The sequence below is a fragment of the Oncorhynchus mykiss genome, chromosome 19 (genome assembly GCF_057628025.1).
Source record: "Oncorhynchus mykiss isolate SJ-2025 chromosome 19, ASM5762802v1, whole genome shotgun sequence".
NCBI classification, from domain to species: domain Eukaryota; kingdom Metazoa; phylum Chordata; class Actinopteri; order Salmoniformes; family Salmonidae; genus Oncorhynchus; species Oncorhynchus mykiss.
Genome location: NC_143040.1, coordinates 34,100,373 through 34,121,466, shown reverse-complemented (window position 1 = coordinate 34,121,466; position 21,094 = coordinate 34,100,373). Strand labels below are relative to the sequence as shown.

The following is a 21,094-nucleotide window of genomic DNA, read 5'->3' as shown; positions in this document are numbered from 1 at the left end:
GCATTTTGGAACCCCGCTCCCCCCAAAGATGAATGGTTTTGACCACGCTCCACTGCTTTCATTGGTGCAGCTAGTAGAAATCACAAGTGTCTATCCTATAATGGAAAGGCACCCGTGAAAGACTTGTTTGTTTATCTAGTGTGTGCTGTTCCATCAAGTATTAGTGTTTTGTGTCCAATGCGCTCAGGGTGTTTTTGCAGATCTGCATCATGAGCGAGGTCATCGTAGCCTGTCATGTCAGGTCGCCTAGCTGTGAGAACCATGTTATCCATATTACCAAAGCTTCATCTTCTTCCTTCTATTTCTAGGGCAGATTCATGGTCGCAATTTATGAAAGATGGCATCACTTTGGAGATGCTGGTTTCCCATATCGATCTGTGGCAAAGTTTTCAAGTCATGTTAATGACAAATCCAGCTCCAGAACTAGCCATAGCCTAGCTGGCTAATATTTTGAATAAGGTGTAGCAACAACATAACATTAGTTAGTGAGATAGATAAGATTAACATGCTAGCTAGCTACACTAACAGCTGTCAGTGCCCTACTTGTTATTTACCCACTCCATGTGGCCCCCAGCAAACATTTTGAGGCAGGGCTTTCTCCTATAGAGCTCCATTTTTATGGAATGGTCTGCCTACCCATGTGAGAGACTCAGACTCAGTCTCAACCTTTAAGTCTTTACTGAAGACTCATCTCTTCAGTGATTTGATTGAGTGTAGTCTGGCCCAGGGGTGTGAAGGTGAAAGGAAAGGCTCTGTAGCAACGAACCGCCCTTGCTGTCTCTGCCTGGACGGTTCCCCTCTCTCCACTGGGATTTTCTGCCTCTAACCCTATTACAGGGGCTGAGTCACTGGCTTACTGGTGCTCTTTCATGCCGTCCCTAGGAGGGGTGCGTCACTTGAGTGGGTTGAGTCACTGATGTGATCTTCCTGTCTGGGGTTGCACCCTCGACAACTACTGTGATTATTTGACCATGCTGGTCATTTATGAACATTTGAACATCTTGGCCATGTTCTGTTATAATCTCCACCCGGCCCAGCCAGAAGAGGACTGGCCACCCCTCACAGCCTGGTTCCTCTCTAGGTTTCATCCTAGGTTTTGGCCTTTCTAGGGAGTTTTTCCTAGCCACCGTGCTTCGACACCTGCATTGCCTGCTGTTTGGGGTTTTAGGCTGGGTTTCTGTACAGCACTTTGAGATATCTGCTGATGTACGAAGGGCTTTATAAATACATTTGGAAAGCACCCCAAAAGTTCCCACCCCAATTTGTGAATATGCATTAGCAGCCCGCGTCATTCTTTGGAGGTGGAACCTAAAGGACAATCTCAAATAGGATAGGAATTTAGTTGAATTAGGGGCGACATTGCCCTCTGGTGGGGGCCTTTAAGTAGCTCTCTGTAGCCCTGGAGGTCCATCCATCTGTAATAAGCACTTCGGCTTTAGCTTGCTTATACAGAGTGGGTACTTCCAGTTTGCTGAAATGGGCAAAGATCGTAACATGGTTTGAAAACTTTCATGAGTTGCAGAAACCCTCTACTCTTCTCAACCATGGAGAAAGGGAGCATATCTGGTTTATCAACACAACCCGATGCTGTCACGAAGACTGCACTCAATGAGCTATATAGGGCAATAAGCAAACAAGAAAATGCTCTTCCAGAGGCGGCGCTCCTGGTGGCTGGAGATTTTAATGCAGGAAAAATGAAATCAGTCTTACCTCATTTCTACCAGCATGCCACCTGTGCAACGAGAGGTGAAAAAACCTCTGGATGGCCTTTACTCCATACACAGAAACACAAAGCTCTCCCTTGCCTTCCATTTGGCAAATCTAACCATAACTCTATCCTCCTGATTCCTGCATTCAAGCAAAAAACAGGAAGTGAATGCTAAGCTACAGGACTGTTTCGTTAGCACAGACTGGAATATGTTCTGGGATTCATCTGATGGCATTGAGGAGTTCATTACATTTTTTATTTTACCCTTATTTACCTAGGTAAGTTCACTGAGAACACATTCTCATTTCCAGCAACGGCCTGGGGAATAGTTACGGGGGATGAATGAGCCAATTGGAAGCTGGGGATGATTAGGTGACCGTGATGGTAGGGCTACATTGGGAATTTAGCCAGGACACTGGGGTTAACACTCCTACCCTTACAATAAGTGATCTTTATTGACCACAGTCAGGTCACCCGTTTAACTTTCCATCAGAAACATGGCACCCAACAAAGGGCATTGGGAAAAGAGTGCCTTCTACTGGCCCTCAACACCTCTTCGAGCAGTATCTGGTCTCCCATCCAGGGACTAACACTGTTCACCATCAGAGGCAAGCCAGCAGTGGGATGCAGGGTGGTATGCTGGTGGTTTACGACATCAGTCAGCAGCAGAACACTAAATCAGGAGGCTGAAAATATCCTCAAAGAGTCCGTGATTTTTTTCCAAATCTATTACAAATAAAATATCACATTTACATAAGTATTCAGACCCTTTACTTAGTACTTTGTTGAAGCACCTTTGGCAGCGATTACACCTAGAGTCTTATTGGGTATGACACTACAAGCTTGGCACACCTGTATTTGGAGAGTTTCTCCCATTCTTCTCTGCAGATCCTCTCAAGTTCTGGATGACGAGTGTTGCTGCACACAGAGGACTCTCCAGAGATGTTAGATTGGGTCCGGGTAACTCAAGGACATTCCGAGTTGTCCCGAAGCCACTCCTGCGTTGTCTTGGCTGTGTGCTTAGGGTTGTTGTCCTGTTGGAAGGTGAACCTTCGCCCTGTTTGGGGTCCTGAGCGCTCTGGAGCAGGTTATCAAGGATCTCTCTGTACTTTGCTCCATTCATCTTTCCCTCTATCCTTACTAGTCCCACAGCATGATGCTGCCACCACGCATTACCTTAGGGAGGGTTCAAGGTTTCCTCCCGAAGTGACGCTTCGCATTCAGCCCAAAGAGTTCAATCTTGGTTTCATTAGACCAACGAATCTTGTTTCTCATGGTCTGAGAGTCTTTTAGGGGCCTATTGGCAAACTCCAAGCGCGCTGTCATGTGCCTTTTACTGAGGAGTGGCTTCCATCTGGCCACTCTACCATAAAGGCCTGATTGTTGCTGCAGAGATGGTTGTCCTTCTGGAAGTTTCTCCCATCGCCACAGAGGAACTCTGGAGCTCTGTCAGAATGACCATCGGGTTCTTGGTCACCTCCCTGACCAAGGTCCTTCTCCCCCAATTGCTCAGTTTAGCAGGGGGGCCAGCTCTAGAAAGAGTCTTGGTGCTTCTAAACTTCATCTATTTAAGAATGATGGAGGCCACTGTGTTCTTGGGGACCTACGATGCTGCAGAAATTGTTTGGTACCCTTCTCCCAATCTGTGCCTCGACACAATCCTGTCTCAGAGCTCTACGGGCAATTCCTTCGACCTCATGGCTTGGTTTTTGCTCTGACATGCACTGTCAACTGTGGGACCTTATATAGACAGGTGTGTGCCTTTCTAAATCATGTCCAATCAATTGAATTTACCACAGTTGGATTCCAATCAAGTCATAGAAACATCTCAAGGACAATCAATGGAAACAGGATGCACCCGAGTTCAATTGAGTCTCAAAACAAAGGGTCTGAAAACGTATGTAAATAAAGGTATTTCTGCATTTCATTTTTTTTTTTCAATTTCGTGGTATCCAAGTGGTAGTTACGGTCTTGTCCCATCGCTGCAACTCCCGTACAGACTCAGGAGAGGTGAAGGTCGATTGTCTCCCGGTCGCGGCCGGCTGTCACAGAGCCTGGACTCGAACCAGGATCTCTAGTGGCACAGCTAGCACTGTGATGCAGTACCTTAGACCCCTGTGCCACTCGAGAGGCCGCCTGTTATTCTATTTTTTATACATTTGCAAACATTTAGGAAAAACCTGTTTTCGCTTTGTCATTATGGGGTATTGTGTGTAGATTGATGAGGAAAATTGTGCATTTAATCAATTTTAGAAAAAGGCTGCAATGTAACAAAATGTGGGGAAAAAGGCAAGCGGTCTGAATATTTTCCAAATGCACTGTATTATTTTTGAGCAGTGGCGAAATAGTCTGTCCATCCTCATTGTCATATACTTGGAAGCCAAATTGTTCCCAAACTGGAGATTTAAACAATGGAGAATGCCATTGGCTTATCGACACCACCACTCACCATTGTACAGAACTAGTTCCCGGTTGCTCTTCACAAAAGGATCATTTGAAATTAGCCAATTAAGATTGGAATTTAATTGCAACGTGCGCATAAGTTCTATTTGTTTTAACTGAATAGACCTTAATGTTTTTTCAGCTCAGATTCAGCTCAGACATAACCTATAGGTCTAGTTTTTTTCTATGTATAAATCGAGGTCCCCATACAGAAGGGTCCAGTACGAATACATGTACCGTTACAACCCTAGTTTGTGTGGTTGGTATACTATACTGACCAGACGGATGTGTTTGTGTACTCATGGTTATGTGCTGTGGCTCTACAGTAGGGTCTGTGTGGTTGCGGTTATGTACTGACCGTAGCTGCGGCCCGCCCGAAGCGGACCAGGCTGATGTCATTGGGGTCCAGTTGTTTGTTGTTGTAGAGGTAGAAGCCTGACGACGCCACCACTGCCGTTGCAACAGACGACACTTTCAGCAGCCGGCCAGCCATTGGAGGCACTGGGGGAGCGAGGAAAATATGGTCCAACAATATTACACTCTGGTATACTCAACTAATAATAAAGAAATACAGTTGAAGTACACACTGAACAAAAGTATAAATGCAACATGTAAAGTGTTGGTCCCATGAGCTGAAATAAAAATAACCCAGAAATGTTCCTAACATACGAAAAGCAAATTTGTTTTACATCCCTGTTAGTGAGCATTTATTATTTGCCAAGATAATCCAGCCACTTGACAGTTGTGGCATATCAAGAAGCTGATTAAACAGCATGATCATTACACAGGTGCCCCTTGTGCTTGGGACGATAAAAGGCCTCTCTAAAATGTGTGTTGTCACACAACGCAACAGAAGTCTCAAATTGAGGGAGCGTGCAATTGGCATGCTGACTGCAGGAATGTTCACCAAAGTGGTTGCCAAAGAACTGAATGTTAATTTCTCTACCATAAGCTGCCTCCAACATCATTTCGGAAAAATGTGGCAGTTTGTCCAACCGGCCTCACAGCCACAGACCACGTCACGTGTATTGCATCGTGTGGGCTAGTGGTTTGCGGATTATCAACGTTGTGAACAGAGTGCCCCATGGTGACGGTGGGGTTATGGTATGGGCAGACAAAAGCTACAGACAACGAACACAATTGCATTTTATCAATGGAAATTTGAACACAGAAATACCGTGATGAGATTCTGAGGCCCATTTTATGCATCTGTTTTCCCAGTCATGTCAAATCCATAGATGAATGAATTTTTCAATGGACTGATTCTCATATGAACTGTAACTCAATATAATATTTGAAATTGTTGCATTTATATTTTTGTTCAGAATTTACTGTATATAAACCATTTCCAAACTCTTTGCACTTTCAAACCTTCAACTAATAAATAAATAGCGTGTACAAAAGTTTCAAACACTAAAAGGGTACTTTCATGTAAAGTAGCTTTTAAAAAGACTCAGTGGGGAGAGATGAAAACAGGATGCAAAGTGGTGTTTCTAAATATTATATAATACTCAAGTATTTAACTACTGTTGCTTGAAGAGGACAGTCTTCAATACCGTCACTGAATGTAGCAGCTACTGCATTTAAAATCAGATGTCTTTAACAACTTCAGTGTTTCAAGCAATAGTCACCACTGTCATACTTAGAATGAGCACACGCAGGCTGGCATTGAGTGACATATGGAAGACACACAAGCATGACGACAGGCTTATGTTGTGCACGCACATTTTAAATACTTTATTTGAATCCATTACTCAAATGTATATTTTTTTTAAAGGATCCAAAACATTCCAAATGTCCCTGTATGCATAGCAGTCAAGGGTACAAAAAGCACCACCTTCTCCAAACAGCTAGGATGCCCCCAAAAGATGAAACAGAACAGCCCTAGTTTTTGGTAGCCCCGCAATCTGGAGGCCACACACTGTAAGCCAATGTACATGTCCAAATATCAGTGCAACCAGCTTGCACCTACACCCGAGGCTGTCCAAGCGTGCCACAAGGGGCTGGTATTTAAGAAACTTGTCAGCAAAGACCTGCTCCATGCAGCCATCAAATGAGCAGCCACTTCCAAAATGAGCACCTCCCTCTGGCATATTTGGCACACAGGAGAACACATCATCAGCAACATCAAACCATCCTCTTAACCACAAGAATATTTATAAATGTGTGCTGTTGATGAGACTTACTCGTCTTCACCTCGCTGTCTATCAGGTCGACAAGGCAGTCATGTCTAACAATGTACAAAACACTGTATGAACAGCAACCATTCACAACAAGGGAAACAAACTCCATTGCATTTGACTCATGAAGAACACAAAATGGGTCATGGTTTGCAGGGTACAAGAGTGCTAGGTTATATTTTGTTGGTTGAAATTGCAGTCTCAGTTTAACAGTAGAGGTGAGAATGTCCTCGCCAATGGCAGCATTCTGGTACAGTACATGGAATGGGAGACAGAGGTGTCAGCAGTCTGGAGCAGCAAGTTTCCCCTGCATACTTAGGCCAGTGTTGCCATAGCTGCATCCGTCTGATACCGAGGAGTGTTTTCCTTGATGTAGGAGGAGATGTTCCGTCATGGGTGACAGAAGCCTCCACAACACAGGGGTCTGCCACAACTGCATCAGAGGCAGTCACTGGCTCAGTTTGCGTATCAGTCCATGCCCATCTGAGCTCCGGTTGCACGGGTCCGGCCAGTCTGACCAGACTCCAAAGGCCGCAGCACAAGTATCCAATTAGTGTTCCTCCTGAAGCCCAGGAAGTTGTCCTCATTGTCAGTGGCACATTCCACTTCCTGTGGTCCAGAAGGAGGGAGGCTCTGGCTAAGTCCCAAACTGGCGCATCGTTTCTGTTAACATGTTCAACAGGTGAGACAGTCTGGTAGCAGTGTAACGTCACGTGTGGTGTGTGTTTAAGCATAGCCACTTTCTCACCACAAATTATTTTGTTATTCATTTCACTCAGAACCTACTTGGTATAAGCACATTGGCAAGCAGATGTTGAATCTTTGCTAGGCCACCTCTCTCACAGCGTCTAGCTTCATGACCACAGGCAGAGGGGAAATGTCAATCATTTCAAGTCTGGTTGAATACACATGGACAAGCTCCTCAACTCATGGACAAGCCCCCCCCATGCTAGCAACATTTAACTTACATTCATGATAGCTGTATGTTTCATGCAGAGAGAACACTAGTGTTGGGGGCTTATCAGTTCATGCTTTGAGACATCAATTCCAGTTTTTATGCAGAAAACATGCTCATTCATGCCGTCTGTCTGTCTGTATATGCCTTTTGTTTGGGAGAGAATGCCTGTATCTAACAGCCATGGTAGTATGTGGGCGAGCAAGCATTTCATGAACACTTTACAGACAAAGGGAAAGAGGGAATTGTCTCTCCATGTGTACAGAACAAAAATATAAATGCAACATGTATCGTGTTGGTCCCATTTTTAAAAAAGCTTATTTCTTTTCTTGTGCACATTTCTCCTTTGCCAAGATAATCCATCTACCGGACATGTATGGCATAACAAGAAGCTGATTAAACAGCATGATCATTACAGGTGCACCTTGTGCTGGGGACAATAAATGGCCAGTTGTGTCACACAACCCAATGCCAAAGATATCTCAAGTTGAGGGAGAGTACAATTGGCATGCGGACTGCAGGAATGTCCAACAGAGCTGTTGCCAGAGAATGTAATGTTCATTTCTCTACCATAACCCAACTCCAATGTCACTTTAGAGAAATTGGCAGTACGTCCAACTGGCCCCGTAACCGCAGGCCACGTTGTAACAACGCCAGCCCAGGAACTCCACACTCAGCTTCTTCCCCTGCGGGATCACACTTCCCTTCTATGAACTGTAATTCAGTCAAATCTTTGAAATCGTTGCGTTTATATTATTGTTCAGTATAGATGGATCATCTGGAACATTGAATGTTTTTTAGTATTCCGTGGATAAGAGCACCCAGCCATGAGTCGGGTACCTTTCCATTAATCAGACAGGCATTGAAGATATGCATGAGGGCATGGGAGGACTGGGGCCGTGTGGCCTTTAAAAAACCTCATAAGTGACACCATCGGATTCACTTGCCTTGTTTGGTAGGGAAATCAACACATTATCTACCTCCTCAAGGGTGAAATTGCATGTCTCTGGGAAATAGGCTGGTTTTACCATTTCAATTGCTTCAAACCAAGGGGGTGTGGTCATTATATTATTAGTTCTGTACAAAGTTTTAACGGTGAAACATCCATGCAGCATCTGCATACCAACTGCCGATATTCATTTAAATCTTAGTTTTTCAAGTATCCTACAGTGTTGTTTCAGGTTGATGTAAAGTGAGCAAGTTTTAGAGCAGATGGTTGTCAAACAGTAACATTACACGATGCCATAATATTTCGGATTCTGTAGAATACTATCATGTGATCTTGCAAACAGACTCTGCTTTGACCTAACTTCATCAAAACGATCACCATCAGCCTGAGTAGCCTGTTCTCCACGCATATAAAGTATAGAATATACACATGCGCAGAAGCTACATTTCTGTACACTTAGGTTGGAGTCATTAAAACTCATTTTTCAACCACTCCACAAATTCCTTGTTAACAAACTATAGTTTTGGCAAGTCGGTTAGGACATCTACTTTGGGCATGACAGAAGTCCTTTCTCCAACAATTGTTTACAGACAGATTATTTCACTTATAATTCACTGTATCACAATTCCAGTGGGTCAGAAGTTTACATACAAAGTTGACTGTGCCTTTAAACAGCTTGGAAAATTCCAGAAAATGATGTCATGGCTTTAGAAGCTTCTGATAGGCTAATTGACATCATTTGAGTCAATTGGAGGTGTACCTGTGGATGTATTTCAAGGCCTAACTTCAGACTCAGTGCGTCTTTGCTTGACATCATGGGAAAATCAAAAGAAATCAGCCAAGACCTCAGAAAACAAATTGTAGACCTCCACAAGTCTGGTTCATCCTTGGGAGCAATTTCCAAACGCCTGAAGTTACCACCTTCATCTGTACAAACAATAGTACGCAAGTATAAACACCATGGGACCACGCGCCATCATACCACTTAGGAAGGAGAGGCGTTCTGTATCCTAGAGATGAATGTAATTTGGTGCGAAAAGTGTATATCAATCCCAGAACAACAGCAAATAACCTTGTGAAGATGCAGGAGGAAACAGGTACAAAAGTATCTTTATCCACATAACCTGAAAGGCCGCTCAGCAAGGAAGAAGCCACTACTCCAAAACCGCCATAAAAAAGCCAGACTACGGTTTGCAACTGCACATGGGGACAAAGGTCATACTTTTTTTGGAGAAATGTCCTCTGGTCTGCTGAAACAAAAATAGAAATGCTTGGCCATAATGACCATCGTTATGTTTGGAGGAGGCTTGCAAGCCAAAGTACACCATCCCAACCGTGAAGCATGGGGATGGCGGCATCATGTTGTGGGGGTGCTTTGCTGCAGGAGGGACTGGTGCAATTCACAAAATAGATGACATCATGAGGAAGAAAATTGTTTGGATATATTGAAGCAACATCTCAAGACATCAGTCAGAAATTTAAAGCTTGGTCGCAAATGGGTCTTCCAAATGGACAATGACCCCAACCATACTTCTAAAGCTGTGATAAAATGGCTTAAGGACAAAGTCAAGGTATTGGAGTGGCCAACACAAAGCCCTGACCTCAAACCTATAGAAAATGTGTGGGCAGAACTGAAAGGGAAAAAAAGCGTGTGCGAGCAAGGAAGCCTACAAACCTGACTCAGTTACACCAGCTCTGAAGGAGAAATGGGCCAAAATTGACCCAACTTATTGTAGGGATCTTTTTGAGGGTCACCTGAAACACTTTTGACCCAATTGGAATGTGATGAAAGAAATACAAGCTGAAATAAATCTCTACAATTATTCTGACATTTCACATTCTTAAAATAAAGTGGGGGTCCTAATTTTTAATAGGATCAAAATTTCAGGAATTGTGAAAAACTGAGTTTAAATGTATTTGGCTAAGGTGTATGTAAACGTCTTACTTCAACTGTATGCATGTACACATAGATGTTTGGGGTCACTCTGAAATGTCCTAGTTTTTGAAAAGCACATTTTGTCCATTAAAATAACATCAAAACGATCAGAAATACAGTTCAGACATTGTTAATGTTGTAAATGACTATTGTAGCTGTAAACGGCTACAATATCTTCATAGGCGTACAGAGGCCCATCAGCAACCATCACTCCTGTGTTCCAATGGCACGTTGTGTTAGCTAATTCAAGTTTATAATCTTAAAAAGGCTAATTGTTCATTAGAAAACCCTTTTGCAATTATGTTAGCACAGCTGAAAACTTGTTTCTGATTAAAGAAGCAATAAAACTGGCCTTCTTTAGACGAGTTCAGTATCTGGAGCATCAGCATTTGTGGGTTCGATTACAGGCTCAAAATGGCCAGAAACATAGTACTTACTTTTTAAACTCGTCAGTCTATTCTTGTTCTTAGAATAGAAGGCTATTCCATGCGAGGAATTGCCAAGAACCTGAAGATCCCGTACAACGCTGTATACTACTCCCTTCACAGAACAGCGCAAACTGGCTGTAACCAGAATAGAAAGAGTGAGAGGCCCCGGTGCACAACTGAGCAAGAGGACAAGTACATTAGAGTGTCAAGTTTGAGAAACAGACACCTCACAAGTCCTCAACTGGCACCTTCATTAAATAGTACCTGCAAAACACCAGTCTCAATGTCAACAGTGAAGAGGCAACTCCGGGATTTATTTTACCTTTATTTAACTAGGCAAGTCAGTTAAGAACATTCTTATTTTCAATGACGGCCTACACACGGCCTGAACAGGTTAACTGCCTGTTCAGGGGCAAAATTACAGATTTGTACCTTGTCAGCTCGGGGATTTGAACTTGCAACCTTCTGGTTACTAGTCCAACGCCCTAACCACTAGGCTACCCTGGCCTTCTATGCAGAGTTGCAAAGAAAAATATCTCAGACTGGCCAATAAAAAGAAAAGATGGGCAAAAGAACACAGACACTGGACAGAGGAACTCTATCTTGTGGCTTGGGGGTAGAAGCTGTAAAGAAGCCTTTCGGACATAGATTTCACGATCCAGTACCGCTTGCCATGTGTAAGCAGACAGAACAGTCTATGACCAGAGTGGCTGGAGTCTGACAATTTTTAGGGCCTTCCTCTGACACTGCCTGGTATAAAGGTCCTGGATGGCAGGAAGCTTGGCCTCAGTGATGTACATGGCCGTACGCACTAACCTCTGTAGTGCCGTGCGGTCAAAGGCCGACCAGTTGCCATACTAGGCAGTGACGCAACCTCGATGGTGCAGCTGTAGAACCTTTTGAGGATCTGTGGACCCATGCCAAATCTTCTCAATATCCTGTGGGGGAATAGGTTTTGTCATGCCCTCTCCCCCTCCCAGTTAGGGGGAGTGATGAGCTCTACAGCAGTCTCACAACTCAATCGCTGGTTGAAAACTGTTTTCTGCCCCTCCCTAAAGATAGAATTTGTAGATAATTGGCCCTCTTTCTGGGACTCACCCACAAACAGGATCAAGCCTGACCTGCTGAGGAGTGACGGACTCCATCCTAGCTGGAGGGGTGCTCTCATCTTATCTACCAACATAGACAGGGCTCTAACTCCTCTAGCTCCACAATGAAATAGGGTGCAGGCCAGGCAGTAGGCTGTTAGCCAGCCTGCCAGCATAGTGGAGTCTGCCACTAGCACAGTCAGTGTAGTCAGCTCAGCTATCACCATTGAGACCGTGTCTGTGCCTCGACCTAGGTTGGGCAAAACTAAACATGGCGGTGTTCGCCGTAGCAATCTCACTAGGATAAAGACCACCTCCATTCCTGTCATTATTGAAAGAGATCATGATACCTCACATCTCAAAATAGGGCTACTTAATGTTAGATCCCTTACTTCAAAGGCAATTATAGTCAATGAACTAATCACTGATCATAATCTTGATGTGATTGGCCTGACTGAAACATGGCTTAAGCCTGATGAATTTACTGTGTTAAATGAGGCCTCACCTCCTGGCTACACTAGTGCATCCAGCAAAGGCGGAGGTGTTGCTAACATTTACGATAGCAAATTTCAATTTACAACAAAAAAAATGATGTTTTCGTCTTTTGAGCTTCTAGTCATGAAATCTATGCAGCCTACTCAATCACTTTTTATAGCTACGGTTTACAGGCCTCCTGGGCCATATACAGCGTTCCTCATTGAGTTCCCTGAATTCCTATCGGACCTTGTAGTCATAGCAGATAATATTCTAATATTCTTTGGTGACTTTAATATTCACATGGAAAAGTCCACAGACCCACTCCAAAAGGCTTTCGGAGCCATCATCGACTCAGTGGGTTTTGTCCAACATGTCTCTGGACCCACTCACTGTCACAGTCATACTCTGGACCTAGTTTTGTCCCATGGAATAAATGTTGTGGATTTTAAATGTTTTTCCTCATAATCCTGGACTATCGGACCACCATTTTATTACGTTTGCAATTGCAATAAATAATCTGCTCAGACCCCAAACAAGGAACATCAAAAGTCGTGCTATAAATTCACAGACAACACAAAGATTCCTTGATGTCCTTCCAGATTCCCTCTGTCTACCCAAGGATGCCAGAGGACAAAAATCAGTTAACCACCTAACTGAGGAACTCAATTTAACCTTGCGCAATACCCTAGATGCAGTTGCACCCCTAAAAACATTTCTCATAAGAAACTAGCTTCCCTGGTACACAGAAAATACCCGAGCCCTGAAGCAAACTTCCAGAAAATTGGAACGGAAATGGCGCCACACCAAACTGGAAGTCTTCCGACTAGCTTGGAAAGACAGAACCGAAGAGCCCTTACTGCTGCTCGATCATCCTATTTTTCCAACCTAATTGAGGAAAATAAGAACAGTCCGAAATTCCTTTTTGATACTGTCGCAAAGCTAACTAAAAAGCAGCATTCCCCAAGAGAGGATGGCTTTCACTTTAGCAGTGATCAATTCATTAACTTCTTTGAGGAAAAGATCATGATTATTAGAAAGCAAATTACGGACTCCTCTTTAAATCTGCGTATTCCTTCAAAGCTCAGTTGTCCTGAGTCTGCACAACTCTGCCAGGACCTAGGATCAAGAGAGACGCTCGAGTGTTTTAGTACTATATCTCTTGACACAATGATGAAAATAATCATGGCCTCTAAACCTTCAAGCTGCATACTGGAGCCTATTCCAACAAAACTACTGAAAGAGCTGCGTCCTGTGCTTGTCCTTCCTATGTTGAACATAATAAACAGCTCTCTATCCACCGGATGTGTACCAAACTCACTAAAAGTGGCAGTAATAAAGCCTCTCTTCAAAAAGCCAAACCTTGACCCAGAAAATATAAAAAACTAAATCGGCCTATATCGAATCTCCCATTCCTCTCAATTTTTAGAAAAGGCTGTTGCGCAGCAACTCACTGCCTTCCTGAAGACAAACAATGTATACGAAATGCTTCAGTCTGGTTTTAGACCCCATCATAGCACTGAGACTGCACTTGTGAAGGTGGTCAATTACCTTTTAATGGCATCAGACCGAGGCTCTGCATCTGTCCTTGTGCTCCTAGACCTTAGTGCTGCTTTTGATACCATCGATCACCAAATTATTTCGGAGAGATTGGAAACCCAAATTGGTCTACACGGACAAGTTCTGGCCTGGTTTAGATCTTATCTGTCGGAAAGATATCAGTTTGTCTCTGAATGGTTTGTCCTCTGACAAATCAACTGTAAATTTCGGTGTACGTCAAGGTTCCGTTTTAGGACCACATACATATACACACACACACACATACATATACATATATATATATATATATATATACATATACATATACATATACATATATATATATATATATATATATATATATATATATATATATATATATATATATATATATATATATATATATACATATATATATACATATATATATATATATATATATATATATATATACACACACATATATATAACCTCTTGGGGATGTCATTCGAAAACTTAATGTTAACTTTCACTGCTATGCAGATGACACACAGCTGTACATTTCAATGAAACATGGTGAAGCCCCAAAATTGCCCTCGCTAGAAGCTTGTGTTTCAGACATAAGGAAGTGGATGGCTGCAAAATTTCTACTTTTAAACTTGGTCCCAAGAAACAAAGAGATCTTCTGTTGAATCTGACAATTAATCTTAATGGTTGTACAGTCGTCTCAAATAAAACTGTGAAGGACCTCGGCGTTACTCTGGACCCTATTCTCTCTTTTGAAGAACATATCAAGACCATTTCAAGGACAGCTTTTTTTCCATCTACGTAACATTGCAAAAATCAGAAACTTTCTGTCCAAAAATGATGCAGAAAAATGTATCCATGCTTTTGTCACTTCTAGGTTAGACTACTGCAATGCTCTACTTTCCGGCTACCCGGATAAAGTACTAAATAAACTTCAGTTAGAGCTAAATACGGCTGCTAGAATCCTGACTGAAACAAAAAATTTGATCATATTACTCCAGTGCTAGCCTCCCTACACTGGCTTCCTGTCAAAGCAAGGGCTGATTTCAAGGTTTTACTGCTAACCTACAAAGCATTACATGGGCTTGCTCCTACCTATCTCTCTGATTTGGTCCTGCCGTACATACCTACACGTACGCTACGGTCACAAGACGCAGGCCTCCTAATTATCCCTAGAATTTCTAAGCAAACAGCTGGAGGCAGGGCTTTCTCCTATAGAGCTTCATTTTTATGGAACGGTCTGCCTACCCATGTGAGAGACGCAAACTAGGTCTCAACCTTTAAGTCTTCACTGAAGACTCATCTCTTCAGTGGGTTATATGATTGAGTGTAGTCTGGCCCAGGAGTGGGAAGGTGAACGGAAAGGCTCTGAGGCAACGAACCGACCTTGCTGTCTCTGCCTGCCCGGTTCCCCTCTTTCCACTGGGATTCTCTGCCAAACCCTATTACAGGGGCTGAATCACTGGCTTACTGGGGCTCTCTCATACCGTCCCTGGGAGGGGTGCGTCACCTGAGTGGGTTGAGTCACTGATGTGATCCCCTTGTCTGGGTTGGCGCCTCCCTTCCCTTGGGTTGTGCCGTGGCGGAAATCTTTGTGGGCTATACTCAGCATTGTCTCAGGATGGTAAGTTGGTGGTTGAAGATATCCCTCTAGTGGTGTGGGGGCTGTGCTTTGGCAAAGTGGGTGGGGTTATATCCTTCCTGTTTGGCCCTGTCCGGGGGTGTCCTCGGATGGGGCCACAGTGTCTCCTGACCCCTCCTGTCTCAGCCTCCAGTATTTATGCTGCAGTAGTTTGTGTCGGGGGGGCTAGGGTCAGTTTGTTATATCTGGAGTACTTCTCCTGTCCTATTCGGTGTCCTGTGTGAATTTAAGTGTGCTCTCTCTAATTCTCTCCCTCTTTCTTTCTCTCTCTCAGAGGACCTGAGCCCTAGGACCATGCCTCAGGACTACCTGACATGGCAGTCCTACAATCTAAGCTAGATGCCCTCAATCTCACTCAAATCATCAAGGAACCCACCAGGTACAACCCTAACTCTGTAAACAAGGGCACCCTCATTGACGTCATCCTGACCAACTGTCCCTCCAAATACACCTCCGCTGTCTACAACCAGGATCTCAGCGATCACTGCCTCATTGCCTGTATCCGCTACGGAGCCGCAGTCAAACGACCACCCCTCATCACTGTCAAACGCTCCCTAAAACACTTCTGTGAGCAGGCCTTTCTAATCGACCTGGCCCGGGTATCCTGGAAGGACATTGACCTCATCCCGTCAGTTGAGGATGCCTGGTCTTTCTTTAAAAGTAACTTCCTCACCATTTTAGATAAGCATGCTCCGTTCAAAAAATGCAGAACTAAGAACAGATATAGCCCCTGGTTCACTCCAGACCTGACTGCCCTCGACCAGCACAAAAACATCCTGTGGCGGACTGCGCTAACATCGAATAGTCCCCGCGATATGCAACTGTTCAGGGAAGTCAGGAACCAATACACACAGTCAGTCAGGAAAGCTAAAGCCAACTTCTTCAGGCAGAAGTTTGCATCCTGTAGCTCCAACTCCAAAAAGTTCTGGGACACTGTGAAGTCCATGGAGAACAAGAGCACCTCCTCCCAGCTGCCCACTGCACTGAGACTAGGTAACACGGTCACCACCGATAAATCCATGATTATCGAAAACTTCAACAAGCATTTCTCAACGGCTGGCCATGCCTTCCGCCTGGCTACTCCAACCTCGGACAACAGCTCCCCCCCCCCCGCAGCTACTCGCCCAAGCCTCTCCAGGTTCTCCTTTACCCAAATCCAGATAGCAGATGTCCTGAAAGAGCTGCAAAACCTGGACCCGTACAAATCAGCTGGGCTGGACAATCTGGACCCTCTATTCCTGAAACTATCCGCCGCCATTGTCGCAACCCCTATTACCAGCCTGTTCAACCTCTCTTTCATATCGTCTGAGATCCCCAAGGATTGGAAAGCTGCCGCAGTCATCCCCCTCTTCAAAGGGGGCGACACCCTGGACCCAAACTGTTACAGACCTATATCCATCCTGCCCTGCCTATCTAAGGTTTTCGAAAGCCTAGTCAACAAACAGGTCACTGACCATCTTGAATCCCACCGTACCTTCTCCGCTGTGCAATCTGGTTTCCGAGCCGGTCACGGGTGTACCTCAGCCACGCTCAAGGTACTAAACGATATCATAACCGCCATCGATAAAAGACAGTACTGTGCAGCCGTCTTCATAGACCTTGCCAAGGCTTTCGACTCTGTCAATCACCGTATTCTTATCGGCAGACTCAGTAGCCTCGGTTTTTCGGATGACTGCCTTGCCTGGTTCACCAATTACTTTGCAGACAGAGTTCAGTGTGTCAAATCGGAGGGCATGCTGTCCGGTCCTCTGGCAGTCTCTATGGGGGTGCCACAGGGTTCAATTCTCGGGCCGACTCTTTTCTCTGTATATATCAATGATGTTTCTCATGCTGCGGGCGATTCCCTGATCCACCTCTACGCAGACGACACCATTCTATATACTTCCGGCCCGTCCTTGGACACTGTGCTATCTAACCTCCAAACGAGCTTCAATGCCATACAGCACTCCTTCCGTGGCCTCCAACTGCTCTTAAACGCTAGTAAAACCAAATGCATGCTTTTCAACCGTTCGCTGCCTGCACCCGCACGCCTGACCAGCATCACCACCCTGGATGGTTCCGACCTTGAATATGTGGACATCTATAAGTACCTAGGTGTCTGGCTAGACTCTAAACTCTCCTTCCAGACCCATATCAAACATCTCCAATCGAAAATCAAATCAAGAGTCGGCTTTCTATTCCGCAACAAAGCCTCCTTCACTCACGCCGCCAAACTTACCCTAGTAAAACTGACTATCCTACCGATCCTCGACTTCGGCGACGTCATCTACAAAATTGCTTCCAACACTCTACTCAGCAAACTGGATGCAGTTTATCACAGTGCCATCCGTTTTGTCACTAAAGCACCTTATACCACCCACCACTGCGACTTGTATGCTCTAGTCGGCTGGCCCTCGCTACATATTCGTCGCCAGACCCACTGGCTCCAGGTCATCTACAAGTCCATGCTAGGTAAAGCTCCGCCTTATCTCAGTTCACTGGTTACGATGGCAACACCCATCCGTAGCACGCGCTCCAGCAGGTGTATCTCACTGATCATCCCTAAAGCCAACACCTCATTTGGCCGCCTTTCGTTCCAGTTCTCTGCTGCCTGTGACTGGAACGAATTGCAAAAATCGCTGAAGTTGGAGACTTTTATCTCCCTCACCAACTTCAAACATCTGCTATCTGAGCAGCTAACCGATCGCTGCAGCTGTACATAGTCTATTGGTAAATAGCCCACCCATTTTCACCTACCTCACCCCCATACTGTTTTTATTTATTTATTTTTATTTTTCTGCTCTTTTGCACACCAATATCTCTACCTGTACATAACCATCTGATCACTTATCACTCCAGTGTTAATCTGCATAATTGTAATTATTTGCCTACCTCATGCCTTTTGCACACAATGTATATATAGACTCCCCTTTTTTTCTACTGTGTTATTGACTTGTTAATTGTTTACTCCATGTGTAACTCTGTGTTGTCTGTTCACACTGCTATGCCTTATCTTGGCCAGGTCGCAGTTGCAAATGAGAACTTGTTCTCAACTAGCCTACCTGGTTAAATAAAGGTGAAATAAAAAAAATAAAAAAAAATGACTCCTTGCTGTCCTCAGTCCACCTGGCCGTGCTGCTGCTCCAGTTTCAACTGTTCTGCCTTATTATTATTGGACCATGCTGGTCATTTATGAACATTTGAACATCTTGTCCATGTTCTGTTATAATCTCCACCCGGCACAGCCAGAAGAGGACTGGCCACCCCACATAGCCTGGTTCCTCTCTAGGTTTCTTCCTAGGTTTTGGCCTTTCTAGGGAGTTTTTCCTAGCCACCGTGCTTCTACACCTGCATTGCTTGTTGTTTGGGGTTTTAGGCTGGGTTTCTGTACAGCACTTTGAGAGATCAGCTGATGTACGAAGGGCTATATATAAATACATTTGATTTGACTGTCTTGGTATGTTGGGACCATGACAGTTTGTTGGTGATGTGGACACCAAGGAACTTGAAGCACTCAACCTGCTCCCCTACAGCCCTGTCAAGGGGAATGGGGGCATGCTCAGTCATCCTTTTCCAGTAGTCCACAATCATCTAATTTGTCTTGATCACGTTGAGGTCGAGGTTGTTATCCTGGCACCACACTGCTAGGTCTCTGAACTCCTCTCTATAGGCGGTCTTATTGTTGTGTCATCGGCAAACTTAATGGTGTTGGAGTCTTGCCTGGAGATGCAGTCATGAGTGAGCAGGGAGTACAGGAGGGAACTGAGCAGGCACCCCTGAGGGGCCCCCTTGTTGAGGATCCGCGTGGTAGATGTGTTATTACCTACCCTCAATACCTGGGGGCGGCCGTCAGGAAGTCCAGGATCCAGTTGCAGAGGGAGGTGTTTAGTCCCAGGGTCTTTAGCTTAGTGATGAGCTTTGAGGGCACTATGGTGTTGAACGCTGAGCTGTAGTCAATTAATAGCATTCTCACATAGGTGTTCCTTTTGTCCAGGTGGGAAAGGCAGTGTGGAATGCAAGAGACTGCATCATCTGTGGATCTGTTGGGGAGGTTTGCAAAGTGGGTCTCGGTTTTCTGGGATAATGGTGTAGGTGTGAGCCATGACCAGCCTTTCAAAGCACTTCATGGCTACAGATAGTCAGTAGTCGTGCTACGGGTCAGTAGTCATTTTGGCAGGTTAACTTAGTGTTCTTGGGCACAGGGACTATGGTGGTCTGCTTGAAACATGTTGGTAATACAGATTCAGTCAGGGACAGCCTGAAAATGTCCGTTGGTCAGCGCATGCTCAGATTACACGTCTTGGTAATCCATCTGGCCCTGTGGCTTTGTGAATGTTGACCTGTTTTAAAGGTCTTACTCGCATCGGCTGCGGAGAGCGTGATCACACAGTCGTCCAGAACATGCATGTTTCAGTGTTACTTGCCTTGAAAGCGAACATAGCATATTTAGCTCGCCTGTTATTGAACTCGTCTGGTAGGCTAACGTTAGCCACCTAGTTAGAATTCATAACATACCATACATTTTGCAAATTTGTAACATACAGTATTCTATGTTTATCAAATTCGTAACATAATACAAATTGCAATTCGTAACATACAAAATGGGTGACGGACATCCACAAATTAATACATTGCATACGAAACGTAGCATATCATACTAAATGGAGTGGCTCGGATTTACATATAGAATAATACAAAATGCTCTGAGACCAGGCTGGTGAGGAGGCAGAGGCAGGCTGTAATGCAGTAAGCAAAGCAAGAGCGAAAACAAGCAGACAGAGAGGCTATCCAGGCATTTGATTTGGACAGTAAAGCAACACATACACAGCAACAAAAAAATTATCCGTGCAATCAAACAATAAAAAAAAATCTAATGTCTTAGTTTATATCGGTAGTTGTTCGTTTTTATCTCGAGTTGATAGTTTACCAACCTTTTTTTACCACTAGCTACATCACTGGTCACAGTCACGCAGAAAATGACTGCAGCATCAACCTGAGCCACAGCTATATAGTCTATCGACTACATCAATGAACATTTCAATACTTCCAGTATCGGTTTCTGTGTAATATAATGGAACAGTGGCTGTGGTGAGACGCAGAGTATGACATTCACTTATGCAAGACGTTTTGTAACATGCGTTAGGGAGCACTGTTCTAACAAACATATACGTGAGGTGAAATAATATAATTCATAACTAGCTATCGGATAACTGAAAACCAGTACTTTGTATGTCGGTAAGATGTTTTACCTTAATCACAGCCAAACGTACAGCCGTGCTGTCATTCAACCGGTTTCTCGCTTCGACCTCTCAACCCGTCACTTGTTTATAGTTTCGATTAAACTAAAGCCCATATGCATTATGGGGGTTGAAGTCTTGAGTTCTGTACAACAGCTAGATTTATAGGAATTTAACAACGTTTATTGTTGTAATTATGTGAAATACATTTTGGGGGGTTTAATGCACTAGTATTTGCAAATCACTTCTGTTATTTTTCACAAAAGCTCATAGATATTTTTTCAGATAAATCGGTCAGGACTAAAAATAAGCACATCGTGCGAATACGTCAAAAGCAAGCGACGTGTTCATTTCCCATTTCCTAGACAAATTCAAAGCACTTACTGTATACGTCATAATAAAATGATGATCTATACTGCATATAATTTAAAAAACATTTGCTAGCTCAACGTTTATATAAAACTGTTTATCATATCATAATAATCACTGATAATGAATATTCAACACAGTAGTTAGAGTGATGAACTTAGT

At 44.0% G+C, this 21,094-nt stretch overlaps 1 protein-coding gene across 1 annotated transcript in view; it reads right to left on the bottom strand.

Annotated features, from left to right (window-relative positions):
* adck1 (aarF domain containing kinase 1) overlaps positions 1–20,890 on the bottom strand; it is a 172,115-nt gene extending 151,225 nt beyond the window's left edge. Inside the window, exons 1-2 of the mRNA XM_021573702.3 lie at positions 20,576–20,890; positions 4,509–4,651 (exon numbers count right to left, since the gene is read on the bottom strand). Coding sequence (XP_021429377.3) covers positions 4,509–4,643 — 135 coding nt within the window. The 5' untranslated portion in view covers positions 4,644–4,651; positions 20,576–20,890. The remainder of the gene's footprint in view (positions 1–4,508; positions 4,652–20,575) is intronic.
* Between the last annotated feature and the right edge of the window lie 204 nt (positions 20,891–21,094).